The following is a 19,000-nucleotide window of genomic DNA, read 5'->3' as shown; positions in this document are numbered from 1 at the left end:
CCCACTCCCAGGCTAGGGGAGGGAAGACCTCACCATCTGCAATTTTCTCTTAAGCCCAAAGAAACTAGAGAGCAATTAAGAAAGTCAAGAACTGTACCCTCCACCCCTGTTCTTGCCTTAATTAATTTCTCTCCCACACACATCCTGCTTGAGTTGGGGGGGGGGGTGCACTGGCCTCTGTCACCTGACACCTGCCCTACACACACACACACACACACACACACACACACACACACACACACACACACATTGGACTTAGGGATGAACAGAGTTGAGAAAACAACTGGTGGACAATGCCTGAGAGCCTGACTAAAGCAACCAAACTCCCAGAGAAAGAGGCAGGCACTAAACATTAGCCTCAGGGCCAGAGAATCCCAGAAAACACTGGACATTCCTCACAGATGGAAGCCCAGGACCCCTCTCCTGCTGCTTTTCTACCCTGTGGCCCTGGTGCTGTGTTTCGACCTAGAAACACAGGTGTTTCCCAGGAGGAAACACCATCAGAGGTTCCTCATAGCCCTCCCACAAGGTGTCCCTTACCCCCACCTGATTTTTCTATGCCACAGGGGCAATCATACTCTGCAACACCCCTTTTCTCAGAAGCCTAGAGAGCCTGAGGTGTCCATGAGCAGCCAGGGTTGACTCAAAGCTACCCCTACCCAGCCACCCAGCCACCCACTGTCTCTCTCTTTCAGAGCCCCTGTACTTGAAGAGGCCCACTCAGAAAGACCCAATTAATTCTCCTAGAATTTTCCTTCTTCTCTAACCAGCAATAGGGACCCAAGCCCCACTTCCTTCTTCTTTTGTCTGAGCGGAACGGCAGGGGGGGGACCTCAAAGCAGAAAAGGAGGGGCTGGCTCTTGGGACTCATTCACAGCCTATCCAGTTCCAGTCTCTTGAGAAGAAATGCCCCTGGCACAGCTCTTGCAGTTTGGCTTCTTCATTGTCTTTCGCGTCCACCGCCCTTAACTCTCGACGACCCTAATTTGTCTCCCTCTCTTTATCCTTTCCTCTTCATTAGCCACCTCATTAAAAGAAGGGTAGGTTGGTGTGGGTTTTTTGTTTTTTGTTTTGGGGGGCTTTTTTTTTCAGCCTTTCTAAGAAGTCAGATTGCTCATAAAAAAAACACATTTAAGTTACTTCATGTAAATGAATGAATAAGAAACACATGTGTCCTGTTGCCCTTAAGTCTTGCCAGGTTTTGAGATCATCTAGAAATGTACTCGCAAATACATTTGGGCTTTGAATCACACGTATCAGGGGCCTGGAAAAGTACATCGCGTGAGCAGCTTGCAGGTGGGAATGCAGAGGCGAGGGCAGCCCTCCACAAGCAGTCTCAGCTCGACTCTGGCCTCCCCTTCCTGCACATCCCAGGGGTAGATGGAGAGGCACTCCCACAAGAAACCACTATCTTTTCCCACACTCTGCCCATGTGGAGCACTGAGTTAGAGAGGACTCTGGGGAGGTAACTGCCTATTACCACAAAGATCAACCAGAGACCACCTCCCATCTTTCCACCATATGACAAGGGCTGCTCTCTTGGCAACTAGGGCCTCATTCCCACAACCCCTTATTGCTCAGGAATTACCCAAAGCCTCAAAAAAGAATTTTCCTGATAAAAGCCCTTTCTTTTGATTCTCAGAGCTGCAACATTTCAGCAGTTCCTAAGACTCTAATCTGGGAGGCTGGTGGAGTACATTAATTGAGAACCTGGTACACTCTTTTACTTTTTATTTTTTAACCTAATGACACACAAAATCTCCAAAAGCTGCATCTGCCTGAGATCTCATTCCCACAGTCTCTGAAACATCAGTCAGTCACAGTGTACCTTCACATTGGTCTTGATGAAATGGTTTATTCCAGACTTCTGGGAGGGTAGGTAAAGCTGCAGAGTCTGCAGCCTTTGGGGATAAGGGGGCATATTGGTCTCATGGTTGGGTCTGTTTGACGTCACCTTAACCTATCCTAACCCCTTGGCTCAACCACCAGAGAAGTTTTGGGCTGTCCCTAATGAACAAGCCCAGAGCCTCAAGCCCTTGACTAAGCTCAGACTAGCTACCCCATGGCTTTGTCTAAGCTCAGGATTTGATGCCCCTGGGAGCTAGGATCCTGCCCTGAGCAAAGCTCCCTCCCCCTTCTAGCCCTCTTCACCAGCCACGTCACTGTGTTTGCAGGTCGCTCAGTAAATGCCAGCTACGGAGTAAATGTCATAAGATAGAACCTTCCTGGTGCCCTAGACACACACTCCCTCCTCTCTAGCCTGCTGGGCTCTCCTGAGAGGAAAGGCAGTCAGGCAAAGGCCAGACCTGGGTGCTGGGTGCTAGGCTCCCTCGCAAACTGCCAGCTTTTGCTTAATCATTAAGATCCCATCCCATTTCCACTTCAGGGGGAGAAAGGCAGAACTGGAGAGGCGCCATCTTGGAATCTTATTTAAGGAAAGAATATCATCGGAAAGCAGGGATTCCATGCAGAAGGCAAGCTTCACAATCAGGCTGATCTGTGGGGAGGAGTATTGAGGCAGGGACAAGGAGCTCTCTTCAAGGCATCAAGAAGATATCAACAAGGCCAGGTCAGACCTGGACCCAGTCAATGCTCCCCAATGTCCCACACTGCCCCATGTGAGGCAAAGCAGGAGGACCCTCCTCTCTGACCCACTTTGATGGCTGCCCTACTCACCTGACCCTCCAGCCTTTTGTGTAAAATATGGTCCTACCCTCCCCCATCCAAACACACACATAAGCCTGCAACAGTTCTACTAATACATCTTGAGTAAGGCACCTACAAAGAAAAAAATAACGAAGCCTTCTGAATTTTCTCCATCGTTATGGATTTTGTTTAAACAAACAAAAACATTCTCATTTCATTGCAGTGTCAGGGGGTGAGGAAAAGAAAGAAAATTTCGCTCAAAACCAACATTTCATTAGAGGGCATTGTCAAAGACCCATGCATGCACGGCAGCAATTCTCCCAGGAAACAGCGTTGCCATGGCTGGGGTGGAGGGAGGATGTCTCCCTTCTCAAGGTGGATAGCTACCTGTGTCCACATCTCTGAATTCGACAAAGGTTAGAGGTGGTGGTGGGACAAGGCCAAAGGAAGGCCTGTGGATTCTTTTCACGAACATGGTCAGTGGTTTGTCTGTGCGTCTACTGTGTGCCTTGTCCTGCCTGGCCATTCCCAGGAGTATAGACCACTGGTAGCCTGCCCCCACTTACCGTCTCTGGTCACTGCTAGACGGTGGCCAGGATGGACTCCCATACATGTAACTCGTGTCGACAATCTCGGCTCCAGGCTCCAGACATCCAGGCATCCAGGTATCCAGGTTAAGGTACCCCCTCCATGGATTAAATGTACTCCTTCTTGTGAAGATGTGATGTCAGTGAATTCTAAGAAAGTTGTGTTTGTCGGCGCAAGAGACTCACCCAAATCCAGGAGGGTGGCACAATGCACATAGTGAAGGGATGGGTCCTCGCGCTGGGTGTCGTGGGGTCCTCTCGCTGGGTGTCCTGGGGTCCTTGTGCTGGGCGTTCTGGGGTCCTTGTGCTGGCATCCTGGGGTCCTCGTGCTGGGCGTTGTGGGATCCTCCGTGGCTTGCTCTTCAGCATGGTGGGCGATGCCAGCTTTGGGGAAAGGCAAAGAATTAGAATTCCTACAAAGTGAACAACCTGAAAAAAAAGAAAAACCACCTGTACTCACACGCATGAAGACACGCAGAGGCCTCACCTGCTCTTCTGTGAAGATGGGCGGTTTGTAGAACCTGAGCACAACAGGAAATGGTACAGGAAGACGAGACAGGCCTGGATAGTAGCCCCCAAAACAACATCAGGTCAGCAAGGGGCCTAGGAGGGTGGAGCCATGGACTCTGAGGGACACAGTGGTGGTACAAGTGGGCAACACCCACCAGGGAACGACGATGATGATGATGAGGGGTCTCCAGGGCCAGCAGGCCGAGTCATAAATGTGGCTTAAGCCCCTGGTCACTCAGACCCTGGAAATCAGTCCCACCGGAGATGAAGAACCAGCCAGGGATTGTCCAACAGGCACCAGGAGGCTGCTGGCAACTGACGTAACACTGAATTGGGGGGCACAATGGGATTGGGGATCTGATGGCAAGGCTAAGGGCAGCAGGTGGACCAGGTTAGCCACAGGTATGGGCTTAGCAAGGGAAGCCAGCCTGTAAAGCAGGTACCAGTGGCTGAGACCCGAGGGAGAGGGAGGAATAGGGTGAGCCCAGGGACTGAGGCACAGGTTGGTGTTAGGGAGACATCATGGGGAAAGACTATGCAAGCAGAATGCTGAGTGGGTGATGAACCCGGGCGCTGTTGAAGCAGGGGCCAGCCAGCAGGTAAAGAAGAGCAGGTGGGCAGCCAGGCAAAGGCGGGGCCTGCACATGCTCTCTGGAGGCTCCTGGCGGCTGGGACACAGTCCTCAGCCTGATGGTTGGGGACGGAAAGGCTGGACTGCATCCCAGGGGAAGGAACAAACTGTGGGAAGGATCCAAAAGCCTCAGACCCCCATCAGCTCAAGAGGGAGGGAGACCTGTGTGGCCAGGACCGATGGCACATCACAGCTGTTCCTGTAAGCTTGGCTCAGCCCTAAGCTGCAGGGCCAGTAGCCCATACTCAGCCATGAATGTGGAGGGAGGCAGAGAGGGGGGCAAGGCCCTGGGGGTGGGCAGGTCTGCGTGAAGGCAGGGCAGGCAAACCAGGCCCACCCCATGCCCTCTGAATGCCCTCTATGGAGCCAGAGACCACTGCTCTGGCTCCCAGACAACCCCCCAGCTTGCCCTCCCTGGGAAGCAGAGGCCATCAAGGGACAAGCTAGGTGGCAGGTGCCAAGCCCAGGGCCAGGACCATGGGCACGCTCAGTTAGGATCAACTGTTGGATGCCAGAGTGAACGCGCGGATGAATGCAGGGCGCAACATCAGGACCCCTTCAAAGGGGTCCCAGACTAGGGCAGGTAGCTGCTGCTCCCAAGTCCCTTGAGCCCCCACCCCCAACCCTACACCTTCTGAACCCTAGCTGCCCTGGAGTGACAGTTGAGCCCATCCATTCGTCCACCTGTCCCGCTATACATCCCACATACTCTTACTGAGCCCCACTATTTACCGGGTTGGTGCTGGGACACCCAGAGGAGGAGGGGGTGGCCTAGGGGCACCCCAAAAGGGCCAGATCCAATGGGAGGGAGAGGGAGACAAACAGAGGGAGGCTGAGACAGAGAATGGAGGAGGGGAATGGGCAGTAAAGGCAGAAAAAACAGTCGTTCTCAGAAGACTTGGGGGCCAGGGCATTTCGTGTCACCTCCCCCACTTCCTTGGCCTCATCTCCATAGCTTCCTGCTCTGTCCTGACTGACTCTATTGTTCTTAAGTACCCAGGATGCTCTAGGTCTCTGGGCCAACTCTGAAGCCAGCCTGGATGCCTGGGCTGGAAGCAAGGGGGCTGGGGTAGGGTGGGGGTGGGGAGCTTAAATCCCCTGAAGCACAGAAGCACCCTTGAGGGTCCTAGGAAGTGGAGTAGGGGTGAACACGCTCAAGGAAGCAGTTAGCTTGAATCCTCCTTTACAGGGAGCCTTCCTTCTAGAACATTAAGAACTGGAGAGCTGGGGGAGAGTTGCTCAAGGCTGCTAAATTTGGAGGTTCCTTACACAAAACCTCAATCATCTAGGACTGTCAGATACTGAGCAAAGGCCCTTAGCATGTTTCCTTGCTTCTGAAATACTCCCAGACTCCTAGAATATCAGAAGCGGCTTCAGGGACCTATTATTTTACTGACTGGCAGATATTTGAGACAGGGGGAGCCTAGAGACAGTGGACACAGTACCAACTGGCCCCATGCTGTGAGGGAGGCTTGTGTGTGGCTCTTTCTGGAGGCCTTAGCCTTCATCCTAGTCTCTAGCTTCAACTCCTTCCTATACAAGGTCAAGACCTAATTTGAACCCGTGGTGCTACAGAGCCTTTAGCCAGTGGACCCACTGAGGGAAGGAGGGAGGGAGTCTCCTTCATGGGGCCTGCAACAGGTCTGAAGATGACTGGGGTGGGAGCAGGAAACTTTGCAGGAGGCTGGGTGAGAAGTAATGAGTGTGGTCAGTGTGGACTTTGTGCAGCCCCTCACAGACACCTTCAACTTGCAACCTCACTCAATGAGTCTTGCCCTGGGATGGAGGTTTAGACTCCCATGAAGGGAATCTTCGGACACCAGGATTAAAGTATGGCTTAAGAACCCAAGGCCCCCTACCCGGAAGCCACCAGCTCAGCTCATTATGGTAATCAGTGTGTTTTTCCTTCACAGACAAAGAGGGCTCCTTACAAATATTGGAGTCCAGGAGCTACCTCATTACTCTGCAGGCCAAAATTAACCCTGTGTTCATTAGGGAGAAAGGGCAAAAGAGGAGAAAAAAACTGAAAGAAAAAAAAAAAACAACAACAAACAGCTGGGAGCAGAGGTGGCTCTGCACTGTGAGCTAGTTGTTCCCTGAGACCCTTCTTGTACCTTCAGGACTTAATCACCAGTCCAGGGAGGTAGCGGGTAGAGGGCAGGAGGTACAGAGGTTAAACCTCAGAGGAGGAACTCAAAACCTTTGAATGGGGCCATGTGATATGGAAGTTTCCTGGGATTTGTCACTGAGTAATCAACTTAAAAGCTTCCTTCTGGTTTTTTTTTCTTCTAAGCCCAGGCTAACCTAGGAGGAAAAGCTTTTGCTAGATGAGGTTTGGGTAGGTCTGAACTTTTTCTAAATCCCCCCTCCTCACCTTCACTGTCTTTAATGCCTCCCCCACCCCTTCAATTTTCTTTGGTCTTCTCTGTGGGAACTCAACTTCAAGAAAACTGAATTGTGACCCAAATTGCATTTGCTCAGGAATACCTAATTGATTTTACCTCCAGTCTCTCAGCTAGGGCATCTGGAGCTTACCTGGTAGAGCTCACCTGGCCTTCCTGGTGAAGACCATTAACCCTGTTTTAGCCAAGATAGCTTGGAAGAGCCGTCTGACACTGTGGTCCTAGTATGGAGTGGTTTACCTAAGGCCTGAGCCCACATCAGCCAACCCCAGAGTGCTCGTCTAGGCAGCCCTGCCAACTGGGTAGCACAAGGCACGTTTGGGAAACTGAGAGGCTTGGGAATGCAAGTTCCCAGGGAAGGTGAGAGTAGTGTCCATGAAGTCAGTAGTTTGAAAATAGAAGGGAACCAGAGCCATGAAGCCATGGAACAGGAGGCATGGAGATGCATGTGTCCTTGTGTCCAGCCAGGCTGGAGTCGTGCCAAGGGTCAAGCTACAGAAAAGTCTTTACCTGAGCGAGGGCCGTTCGATGGAGAAGAGCGAGTCAGGAAGCAGTGGGTTGGAGGGGAAATTGGAGGTGAGGAAGGAAAGCAGCGAGTGTAGACAGGCCTCGAGAAGCCGGGCTGTGAAGGAAAGACAGACACTGGAGTGGCGAGGAAGGAGGACAGGAGGAGGTGGGGCTCCAGGTGGGGACAGCAGAGTCAGGAGTCCAGAGGGGAACTGAAGTGGAGGTGCAGGCTTGAGACAGGTACATGTCCACTGCTAAAACTGAAGAGGTCGTGAAGAGAATGATATGGGGGTGGGGGCCCCATTCGGAGAAACCACTTGGCAACCTCTGCTTCCCTGGGAGATGGCAGGCCGGCCCTGGATCAGGACAGGGAGTTGTGAGCATCAAATGAATGGACAGTGGCAAGAGAGGAGCAAAGGGTAGCTCCAGCATCCATGTGTGCTGAACGTTAGGGACAGAACGGGCGATGGTGAAAGCCACTGGCCACTCTGGAAGATGGAAAGGGTCCCTCCTAATAGCCTGAATTAATGTAGAGCGGGTCTCCGCCTACTGCGTTAGTCACCTTCTAAGCCCTCCTTCGGCTTCCATTTGCTTCAGAATCCAATCAGCCCTTTTCAGAGGCCTGGACATTATTGTCCACTCCAAGCTGGGCTTCCCTAAAGCGATACAGTTGTTTTTGTTTGTGTTTGTGTTTTTTGTCTTGTCTGGACAAAACTGGTTGGTTTAAAAGGCGACCAAAGAAAGTGCTGGTGAAATGAGGACCCCAATTAGCCTCAAAAAGAGGCTATTCTCTTTATCTTTGTACCTCAGCCATAGCCTGGTGCGTCGGGCACATGGTCAGCATCTCAGAAAATGTTTGTTGAATTAATTCTATGGGTTTTTTTTAATTCTAGAATTTATTTATTGAATACAAATACACCCAGCACCTACTGGGTGTTCACTATTATTGTGAGAGACAATAAGACTGGACAGTGGGAAATAGGGCCAGCCTCATTGGTTAGTTAGTAAGTATTTTGCAATTTCACGGCAATTTACAAAGCACTTTCTTGTGAGTTACATCGTTTGGTCTTCCAAAACACCCTGTTGAATAGATAAACTGGTTTCCTCTCCCCCCACCCCCCATTTTTCTTTTTCTTTACTTTTTTCTTTTTCTTTCTTTTTTTTTCTTTACTTTTTTTTCTTTTTTTAATCCCTATTTAGGTGTGAAAGGAACTGAAACTTGGAGGTTAAATGACTTGTCTAAGATCATACCATTGCTAAGAGATGAAGTCAGCCCTTGCTACCAGACTTGAGCCAACCCCCCTCCCCCAGCAGCTCCCAAGACCACCCTTGGGAAGCTAGGATTTCAGATAGACTTTTCCCCATTGTGAAATGTCTGATATGAAATAAAGGGACTCTCAGAAGAACTTTAGGCTGAGGACAGAGGAGGGGACCATCAGGGGCAGCCACAATGGTACCCAGGTCCAACTCTGACCCCTTCTCTTGCCAGCAATGTAGCAAAATACGTCACTGTCCTTGGTGTAAATTTCAGTCCAACCCACGAGTGAGGCTGGGTTCTCCCAGTTCTCTTTCCCACCTACCTCTTTAAAGTCATGAAACATCAACGCCAATTTGTCCCTCTCTGGACACCACGCCTCCCCCCTTTGCATACACAGATTACGTAGGAACAACATGAACATGGTACATAGAAAGTGCTCTGGAAATGGCCACACATGGTCCGGCCTGCTGACTTTAAGAGCCCCTACCTGGTGCAAGGAGAGCCCTGTGCACAGGGGCTGCAGGGGGGGGGGCTGCAGGAGGGGGGCTGCGGGGGGGCTGCAGGAGAGCAGATGAGACAAGTGAGTGGGTGGGAACAGATCCACCTGCAAACCTTTCAACAAACATGTGCTGAGGGCTCTGCAGCCCTGCCTCAGGCTGCTCTAACTCATTTAATTCTCACAACAACCCTAGGAGGTTGCTCCTAATGTCCCATTAACCCAAAAGGAAGGGACATCTCCAAAAAGGTGGGTGGAGGGGGGGAGCACGCCTTTGGGGGTCAGCCACATGCTCATTCCAGAAGCACCCCACCCCCACCCACAGAGTTGCCAGCATATTGCTGGTGGCCCCTGGCCCAGGTCCCCCTCCTGAGAGGCTCCCAAAGGGACCCTTCTGCTCAGGATACTGTTAGGATAACATGGTCAGTCACAAGGGACGACACCCCCTTGGGGAGGGAAGCACTCCAGTTCACTGGCAGATGAACACAAGCAGAGACATACAGGGAAGGGCTCAGAATCAAGGCACAAGCAGAAAAAAGGTCGAAGGTCATGACCAGTGCCCCCTCACTAGGGCACTGGTTCAAGGCTTGAACCCAAAGGGAGGCTAACTGGACACTGCTGATCCTCTTTGTCCCTTGTCCCTTGATGTCATGGTCTCGGGGTCCACGAGGGGCTGCTCTGTATGCTGGTGGGTTCCAGGAATCCATGCTCCTTGGCTCTACAAACAACCAAAGGTTAGAGAATTCACTAAATGCCCAGATATAGGTGTTAATTACAATTTAAACTAATTAATTATAATTACAGCTAATTATTTAACATTTTAAATTGTCTTCAAAGGCTAATGGGTATGGGGTTGTTGAAGGAGAAATGGGCAGGGGGAATCCATATATATCCACATATATGTGTGTGTGTGTGTGTGTGTGTGTGTGTGTGTGTGTGTGTAAAACATGCAAGCAACTTGAAGGAGTGGCTGTGGTACCAGAAGGTAGAGATGTTCAGCAGGTATCGCCACAGGCACTTGAGCAAAAGCTTGACGTCCAAAGAAGGTGGTCCTTGAAGACTGCGGTGAGCCGATGATGTCATCCCTGAAGAGAGAGCTTATGGCATAGGGGTGCCGTTAGAAACCATCTTGAGGACCTCTATCGGCCAGCACAAGAACAGCACAGAGAGGGAGGGGGCAAGAGAAGGGAAAGGGAAGGGAGGGGAAGGCTGGGGAGGAGAAAGGGAGGGGTGTGAAGGGATCAGGAAGGAGGAGCAGAAATGTAAGCGAGAGAAGTAAGGGAGGGGTAAGAGGAATGAGGAAAATGGGTAGGGGAGGGGGAGAAGGGAAGAAGGAGGGAGGAGGGAGGAGGGAAGAGGGAGGAGAAATGGGAGGAGGGGTAGGAGGGAGAGAAGTGGGAGGGGGAAGAGAGGGAGAAATGGGAGGGGAAAGAGGGAGAGATGAAATGGGAGGGGGAGGAGGGAGGAGAAATGGAAGGGGGAGGAGGGAGAGATGAAATGGGAGGGGGAGGAGGGAAAGGAGAAATGGGAGGGTGAGGAGGAGGGGAAATGGGAGGGGAGGACAGAAATGGGAGGGGTACAGATGAGTTGATTGACAGGCCACAAGTGTTAGCTAAGTGCGCATGCGCAACTCTAGCGCCCAGCTAACCGGCCAAGAACCGTTTGCACATAGAGACCACTAGGGGGCGCGCGGCCCGCACCAAGAGTCGAATAGCTCAACCACCTGCGGCGCCCCCACTGGCGCCAGGGCGCAGCTGCTAGAGCTAGACTTGACGCAGAAAGAAGGGGGGCGCTGCCCAACAGGTTTCAGCCTGCAAGGGGGGCATAGCCCACACCAGCCATCTTTCAGGGTCGCTCTGCACCCCCATCGCCTCCAAGCTACCACTAGCTACAGCCATTTTGCAGACATGACGCAGCACTCACACTCACCTAGGAGCCAATTCACACCAGAGCCATGGCAATAAGGAGACCCTGCAGTAAGGGGCTCCCCCCAGACCACAATTCTACATCTGATAAGTGAAAACAGAAAGCTGCTTCCCACCATCAGTAAATCCAATTAAGGATAATTAAAATTTAAAGACCCAGTTCTCAATACACAGCATGCCCATTTTTTAGGTCTTCAGCTATAATGAAGGCAGACCCCTCTGCGTCCCCCCAACATCAACACCCTTCCCCCAAAACCTTGCTCCCATTTACCACGTCAAATCTCAAGACCCCTCATCAACATTTTTTGCAATCCTTCCTCCTCAAAAAGCCACACCTTTCAGAAAAAAAAATTACTGATAATAAATTAATCTGCGTATGTGACACCCTAAATCACGCAGCCTCTGCAGATGACGCCATCTCTGGCCTATGTAAGTCCTATAGGCGCTCCTCAGTGAACCCATGAATCTCCTTACATTTCCCCTTGGGTAAATGAACCCACAGTCCTGCAGCCAATCTCGCGCGCGACCCCCTCCTGCAGGAGAACAAAGGCCACCTCCCCTCCCCCCCCCCCCCCCCCCCCCAAAATTCCGCAGTGCCGCCAGCGCCCTCTTGCGGCTATCAAAAGAACCTTCTAGAAACCTGCCACGTAGCAGCCCTCTGGCGCCCCCCCTCCAGCTAGCAAGCGCAAGATGGGGAGGGGGCGGCCTGGGGGGGCTTGACAGGGACAAAGAAAACGGTAAAAGGTGATTTACCAAAAGTCTAAAGCCTTCAACATGTCAGAATCTTGCATCGACCATCATACGCAATGCTGAACCCTGCCCCCAAATTCCCAATTTCCAGCACTCAGATCACCCCCCCCACACACCTCCACACACCCCCTTTTCTGCATTTCTCTCTTCCTTCTTCTTAGATACAAGGACATGGGTTTCTTTCTACCCCAGCCCACCTCCTGCCTCTATTCTACCTGTGCACCCCCGATTCCTTGACCTTAGCGCCAACTGCCGCCTTCCCTATGTGATCTAGGGGTCTCCAGGCAGATTTGCCTTTGACACCATCTCTCTCCACCGTTAAAGTGGCTCCATCAGGGAGAAGCAAATTATAACGGTTATGATTTTTTTTTCTCTGTATTTTGCCTGAGGTCAGGTCTACGCTAAACCTGAGTATCTGGATTTGGAATCGCTGGTGAACATGAACCTCTAAACCTCACGCCCACGATCCACCGAGAACCTGGCTGAAGACTATAAGAAAAAAATGGCTCAAGACCCTTCCCTTCAGGTACCTTCTCTCCCTAATTCATGGGGCTTGCAGAATGCGTCGCCGCCATGTCTCCCACCATTAACGCAATTCTAAAGGTGGCTCTGAACCCCCCAAATCAGATTTTTAGACCCCAGAAACCGCAATACACTGGATTTGAACGGGAAAATCTCTGATTACTGCTGTTATTCTTAATCAGGATCTCTGCCGCACAGTCCACCCTCCAAGACTAAGTGAGAAAAGAACCTTGCCCCCGCCCCAGAAAAATGTGCCTCAGGATTCCCTTCCTGACAGAATTTCGTGTGGGATGCTGGGGACCAGGCTTACTAAGAGGCTGCCTTTGGGAAAAGGTCCCCAGCTTCGGCCTTTTGGCATGTCCAGGAGGACAGAGCTTGAGCCAGAAGGGCATGTGGTCTTCATTTTTGCACATCCTTTCGGGTAAAGGATGGCCAACCACTCACCAGGTAAGGGATTCTCCTTTGGGTGCCCCGCTCTCCGGGAGAGCTGCAGCCAAGGCCAGCAGAGCCAAGGCGAGCTCCATCCCAGCTCTTCGCTGTCTGCGCTAGGGGCTGGCTGGGTGGGGTTTATATAAAGGCGCAGAGGGGGTGGTCTTTGACGTCAGCGCATTCTGCTGCAATGCGCTCATTTCTCTAAAAGTGATTGGCCGGAAAAATGAGCCCCCCAGATTCTATGACAAATTGCTGTAGCCGCACCCAGACTGCAGCAAAGAACGCAGGAAAAAAAAAAAAAAAATCTGCCGCAGTGCTCCTGGCCGCCATGACCAACACCCTGTGGTCGCAGATGCTTTTTCCCTACATGAGCCCTGATCATGGATGGAAGGGCGATTTGTAGACACAGTCTGGGGGGAAATCACCCCAAATTATGATTGTACTCAGGGGGCTAAGGATAAAGGTGGGGTACCCGGGAACTGGGGATCCGCAGCTTGATTACGTAGGTTTTTCAGAACATCAATCGGAGGCTCCGGGCTTAGGAAAAGAGGAGGCTGTGTTTTTTAATGATGATGATTATTATTGCTCTGGAAAATAAAGAGCCCAGATAAAATAATTGATTCCCCGATATCAGCCGTGGCTGTAACCCTCACCTAGCACACCCCGTTTTTGATGGGCTATCTCGATACGGGAGACTTAGCATCTCGGGATCAAAGGACCTTGATTTTGAGTCCTGGGCTCAAACACTGGCAACCTGTTCACTTGAAAAGCTCACTATATCCCTTCCTCTTCCAGGGGTTCATTTCTGCCCCTCAGGGGGGTACCTTGCAACCCGGAGCGTACCTATGAATATAGCCGCAAACCGTGCCCCTCTAAGAAAAGTACTTCACGAGTGAAAACGGGGTCCTATATGGTAATGCTTAGAGTACACCCCCTAATCGGGTTGATTCCCCACACTTTGAAGTGCGCACACCCACACCCCCACCACCCCCACAGCCCAAGCAGACAGACAGTGACACATGTTGCTATGGCGCATAGCTGCCTGGCTGCGTACTCTCTGCGACTTGGCACAGGAGAGCTAATCCTTAACAGGTGGTACCTCCGGCTGCTCTGCCCTGCCCTAAGTGGCAAAGTGGGCAGCACGTCAATCAAATGTCCTCTCGAAAAGGTCAAAATGCTGTTGAAAGGGACGAAGGATCTATCTTAGGGTGACAGGTGGGTGGCAACTGGGAGGCCAAGGAAGAAATGTCTGATGACAGAGAAGGAGCGAGAAAGAAAGACCCTAAAAGGAGAATCAGAGGCTCCATGGAGGACATGAGGTTGGAAGAGCCCCCTGTCCTTATTTGGGGCTCTGCAGCTGCTTCCGCATAAGCCCCTTATGGCCAGCAATCCTAGGACACCACTGTGACACAGGACCGGGGCAGAGAGGCACAGAGAAGGGCCACCGCTGAGCCCCGGGTTATCGACCATCCGCTCTAGGATGACTCAGGCCTTTCCTGGGCGGGCGGATTGTTAATGTAGGAACCGAGGCATTATTTAGGGAGGGGGAGATGAAGATTTAGGGCTTTGTGAGCATCACAAAGAGCTATCTGAATGTGTCAGATACTGAGAGAAAGAAAACACCCCATTTTCAGCCTGTTGAATATGGAGACAGCCCCCCAAAAGAGGGCCCCTGAGAAGCCAGAAAGGCCTTCACCAGCAACAGACGTCACGGAAGCTGCAAAAAAACATGGCTCCCAACACCCCAGTCAACAGGAGACATTTATTAGCCCACAGTATTAATAGCTAGGAAACAGCCAGAGCTGGCTGGGGCCAATCATCAGCAAGAAGACCCTGTCGTCAAGCCCCTGTGGCCAATCAGATACCAGAAGGCCCAGTTGCTAGCCTCTGGGGGAAGAGGAAGGGGTGCGCATTGTCATGGGGGCTCATGTTCGCGGCCCACGCGTGGGATCACAACGGCCGCTAGAGAGCATCAGCAGCCATGTACTTGGGGTCCCTGGAGGCTGTCAGCCTTGCAACCCCAAAAGAACGTGAGTTGGTGCCTGGTAAGAGGCGCCGGTGAGCACTGATGGACTCTCAGACACGAACGGCCATTCTCCGTCCTCCAGGCCCTGTGCCCTTGAGGGAAGGAGGGCCTCCGCAGCTAAAGTCAGCCTCTGCATTTTTTTCCTGGGCCCCTCGCTCCTAAGCCTGTTCCTGGCAGCAAACCCCATCCCTCTGCTTCAAAGCTTTTACTGACAAGCCAAGGTAACAGACCCTGGAAGCGATGTGTTTCTGACGAATGCACAGTGGTTGGAATCTCAGCTCCACTCCCTCCCAGCTGGGAGGCCAAGGTCCAGGCCCTTCCCCTCTCTGGGCCCCTATTTCCTCATCTGGAAAAAGGAAAGAGTTGGACAAGAGGGTCCCCAAGGAGCCTTCCAGTCCTGTTTTGCTTGATTTGAATGTATACATCAGGCGAGTCAAATGTCTTCCAGAACATTCTTCATGACAGTAATTAGTATCAGGTGTATCCTGCTGTCCATGTGGTTACTTCATCACACGGCTTTTCTTTCCATTGTATTTTATTTTAAACAGAACTCCATGGCAACATGTTTATCCTTCTGGCTTCCTAAAAGAAAGGAAGAAAAAGAAAGGGGGGGGGGGGCGCTGCTGTAAATGAATCTCTACTGAGCACAGTTTAACCACAATTTAAAAAAAAAAAAAATCCATATGTTTAAATGTTTTTGTTGGCTTTTCTGGGGCTCAGAACCTAACTTTTTAAATATTTATTGGTCCAAAGCAATGGGAGAATTCTGGAAGAAGCCAAACCTATGGTAATGTTTGGATGGGAACTGTTCCTCCGTCTGGGCAATGCTAGCACGTTCCCCTGCTCAAAAAAGATATATGAAGGCTCAGATTGGTCTCTATGGAGGAAAGCAGGGGCCAGATCCACATTTGAAAAAACAGCACTTTCTCTCAGAGCTGCAACGTGGCTCTCCAGCAGGCTGGATGACAGCCAGCGTCCAGACCCGAGGCTAAGCTAGCCTCTGCCTCTTCCTCCTCTTCTTCCCTGTAGATACTTTTTTCTTCTTTTTAAAATGCTTTTCTTAAGACAGAGGAACCCAGACTGACCTCAAATTCATTATAGTATAGGCTAGCTTCAAACTTACAGCAATTCCTCCACCTTGGCTTTGGGGGTTTCAAGCAGTTTTTGTTTGTTTTTTATTTGTTTAAAATTCATATTGGGGGGGGGTGGCTGGTAAGATGGCTCAGCAGGTAAGAGCACTCTCTGCTCTTCCAGAGAATCCGGGTTCATTTCCCAGCATCCACATAGCAGCTCACAACTGTCTGTAACTCCAGTTCCAGGGAATCTGACACCCTCACAGATATACGTGCAGGCAAAACACCAATGCACATAAAATAAATAAATCTTCTTTTAAAAATTCATATTTGGGAACTCTCAAAAGCTATGTGAGACAGGCGTGGTAGCTTGCATCTTTAATCCCAGTGGAGACAGATAAATCTGAGAATTCAAGACAGCCAAGGCACAGTAAGACCTTCTCTAAAAACAATAAAATAAAATAAAGCTACGTGAGCAGTCTCCTATCCACATGTACATATTTGTGCTCAAGTAAACAGATATCCTCAGATTTAGCGAGGCAGTGAACACAAGATCTCATTTTCCCTCTGCCAAGCATAGGTTAATGATGCACACTTGTGAAACCTTGCAGAGGACTAATGTAAGATGGCATATAAGTGCCGCCTGCTCAGAATAGCCCCTCCAGATTTCCCCTAAATGTCACTGCCCTCTAGATATCCAAATATCTCTGGGTCACATGTTTCTGAACCTCCTCCTATCACACATATACCTCAGCCAAAGCCAGAGGCTCTGTAGAGCACTTAGGAGGGTCTTTGCAGGAGGCTGGGTTTCTTCTGGAGTTGGGGGACATGTGTTTTTCCTACTGTGCTAGGCACCACCAGGAAGTGAAGGACTCAGAAAATATTAATCAGTAGAAGCTTGGTCTTCCAGCAGTCTGGAACTCTCTTCTAGAAAGCACACCAGCCCCAAATCTCAAACCTCAGAAGTACCCTGCTTCCCTGAAATTTAGATCTGAGATGCAGCCTTAGCTCCCTGCAAAGAGGATTTGGCCAGATTGTAGATGTAGGAAAAAAAAATCAGTCCCTTGCTTTCTACAGAAGGACAAGAGTAAAGTTTACTTCCTGACAAACTGCTGTACCTCACAGCAGGGCCTGTGTACATGTCCTGTTTGAGCTATATCAGCTTGAGCCATGGCCAAGGCCAGCAGTAACCCTGGGGTCATCATTTACTGGGGAGGATAACTCTCTCTCTTTTTTTTTATCTGATTGGGTACACAATGTGGGAGAGAAAGAGGGGGGCTTTGTTCTTCAGGACTCATTTTCCTAAGTGGGGCCACAGAGAGAAAGTTAGAGAGCAATACTACCCAAATGGTGAGGGACCAACAGTTGTTCTGGGTAATGGATTTGGGGTGTATTTTTTCCCTCTTAGGGTTTTTCAACTCACATGGGTTACATTTATAATGTGCTTTTAGAAAAAGAGGAGGAGGAGGAAGCAAGAGAGATGGCTCAGTGGTCACAAGCACTTTCTCTTGCAGAAGATCTGGGTTTGGGTCCTGGAACCTACATGGTGGCTCCCCTCAACCTGTCACTCCAATTCCACGCAGTCTTACACCTACTTTTGGCCTCAGCAGACATCAGGCAGCCATGAGACGCAATACGTACATGCAGGTAAGCACTCATACACATAAAATAAAAACAAATAAATCTAGAAAGAAAGTTAGAGAGAAAAAGAAAAGAAAAGTAAAAGCAGCATTTGGGGGGCTGAGGAGGAAATGTGGCGAGGTGGATAAAACACTTGCAGCCAAGTGTTGAGCCAAGCAGGAGGCCCTGTGTTTGGATCCCCAGTGCTCATGTAGAAACCAAGGCAATGAAGCCAATGCCTGTATCTCCGTTCTGTGGAGGATCACTGGGACTTGTTGGCTAGCCAGGCAGGACAGATAGGCGAGCTCTGGGTTCAGTAAGAGACCCTGTCTCCAAAATAAAAAGGTAGCTAATTATTCATGGTAACACAGAATATCAGCCTCTAGCCTCCACAAGCATGTACACATATGTGCACACATACTCATGCACATGTCCAACATACATGATCCTACACAAATACATGCAGCAGCTCAAGAAGACTGGTGAACATTTTAACTTCTTTCATAGAAAGGAACCTAGCCTACTATTTCTAAGTAAAATGTATTTCTAATAAGTAAATCAAAATCTAAGGTCTCAGAGTTCACTGCCACATAGCATAGGGCCCTTTCTGTGAGGAACACTCCCTATGAGCAGTGGACACAGGGTATTCAGACAGCACACAGCTGCACCCCACTTCTAAAAGGGCTCTCTCTTCAGCAAAGGAATTCTTAGTGGCTAGGAAGCTAGGGAAGGGCTCTAAAGTTTCCTTTCTTCTGGAAGAACCTAGAAAACCCAGGAATAGAGACCAAGCAGGCTACTGCTTTGGGGTGGGCTTTAGAATTCACATCTTGACACGTGGAAGAGACAGCCACGTTGCCGGCTCTACCCCCACCCATCCCCCTGGCTTTGGGTGGGGGCCAGCCCCAGATTCAGGCAAGGGGTTTTTTTGGCCCAGCTCCATGGAAATATTTCCTTCAGTGGAGCAAAGAACTGCTTCATTCAACTGCCTGCGGCTAGGGAGGGGGTGGCTCTCTCTGTGTTGACAGAGGGCAGCCAGGCCAGGGGAGCACCCCTACCCCCACCCCCAGGAGAAAGTGTATCCTAGGTAGAACGGGACTGGAAAGTTTGCCCTTTTCTTTTTCTTTAAACAAAAAGATTGATGACATTTGAAAAACTGCCACCCCACTCAAGACGCTGCAGAAGTCACTGGTACTAGATTACCATGAGGCCTCGAAGATTGTCTCACTAACACAAGGGTTCGTGTAGAGCTTGCTTGCCTTCTAAACAGGGTCTGGATCATTCCAGAACCCACAGGCAGCTGCTTGGACTGCTGATTTCGCCTCTCAATCTAGACAGCAGTTCCCAGCTCCCTGAAGGAGAGTCCAGAAAGCAGATGAGAAGCTCAGGGCACTCAACGGATGTGAGAAAAGAGGACAGTACGGGGTGTGAGGAGAGGGGGCACTTTGGGCAGCCGACATGCTGCTAGATTGGAGAGTAAGAGTCACATAGCCTGATTCAAGGGGTGATAAGCAAAGTGTCACTCCCGACCACAGTCCTGAACACAGGTAGAGCAGTCTTGCAGTATTGGCCAAAAGTTTGGTCCCTGAGGTCTTGAGAGCACAACACAGAACAAAGG

The 19,000-nt window shown here is 50.5% G+C and overlaps 1 protein-coding gene across 11 annotated transcripts in view; it reads right to left on the bottom strand.

The window, feature by feature from the left end:
- LOC118595803 (ESX-1 secretion-associated protein EspI-like) overlaps positions 1 to 12,786 on the bottom strand; it is a 31,212-nt gene extending 18,426 nt beyond the window's left edge. Inside the window, exons 1-6 of one of the 11 annotated variants that reach the window (XR_004946558.1) lie at positions 12,679 to 12,786; positions 10,017 to 10,134; positions 5,107 to 9,755; positions 3,899 to 4,069; positions 3,721 to 3,794; positions 3,420 to 3,617 (exon numbers count right to left, since the gene is read on the bottom strand). Coding sequence is in view for 3 of the 11 variants with exons in the window: in XM_036206603.1 (XP_036062496.1) it covers positions 3,420 to 3,617; positions 3,694 to 3,794; positions 7,287 to 7,398; positions 9,029 to 9,167 (550 nt within the window). In the remaining 8 variants the exon portion in view is untranslated. Of the gene's footprint in view, positions 1 to 3,419; positions 3,618 to 3,693; positions 3,795 to 3,898; positions 9,756 to 10,016; positions 10,135 to 12,678 lie in introns of all 11 variants that reach the window. The other 10 variants (XR_004946556.1, XR_004946559.1, XR_004946557.1 and 7 more) reach the window with 10 other exon arrangements.
- Positions 12,787 to 19,000: the final 6,214 nt, after the last annotated feature.

Source organism: Onychomys torridus, chromosome 14 (assembly GCF_903995425.1).
Source record: "Onychomys torridus chromosome 14, mOncTor1.1, whole genome shotgun sequence".
NCBI lineage: Eukaryota > Metazoa > Chordata > Mammalia > Rodentia > Cricetidae > Onychomys > Onychomys torridus.
Note: the sequence above shows the minus strand (reverse complement) of the source record. Positions and strands in the feature narration are given on the sequence as shown.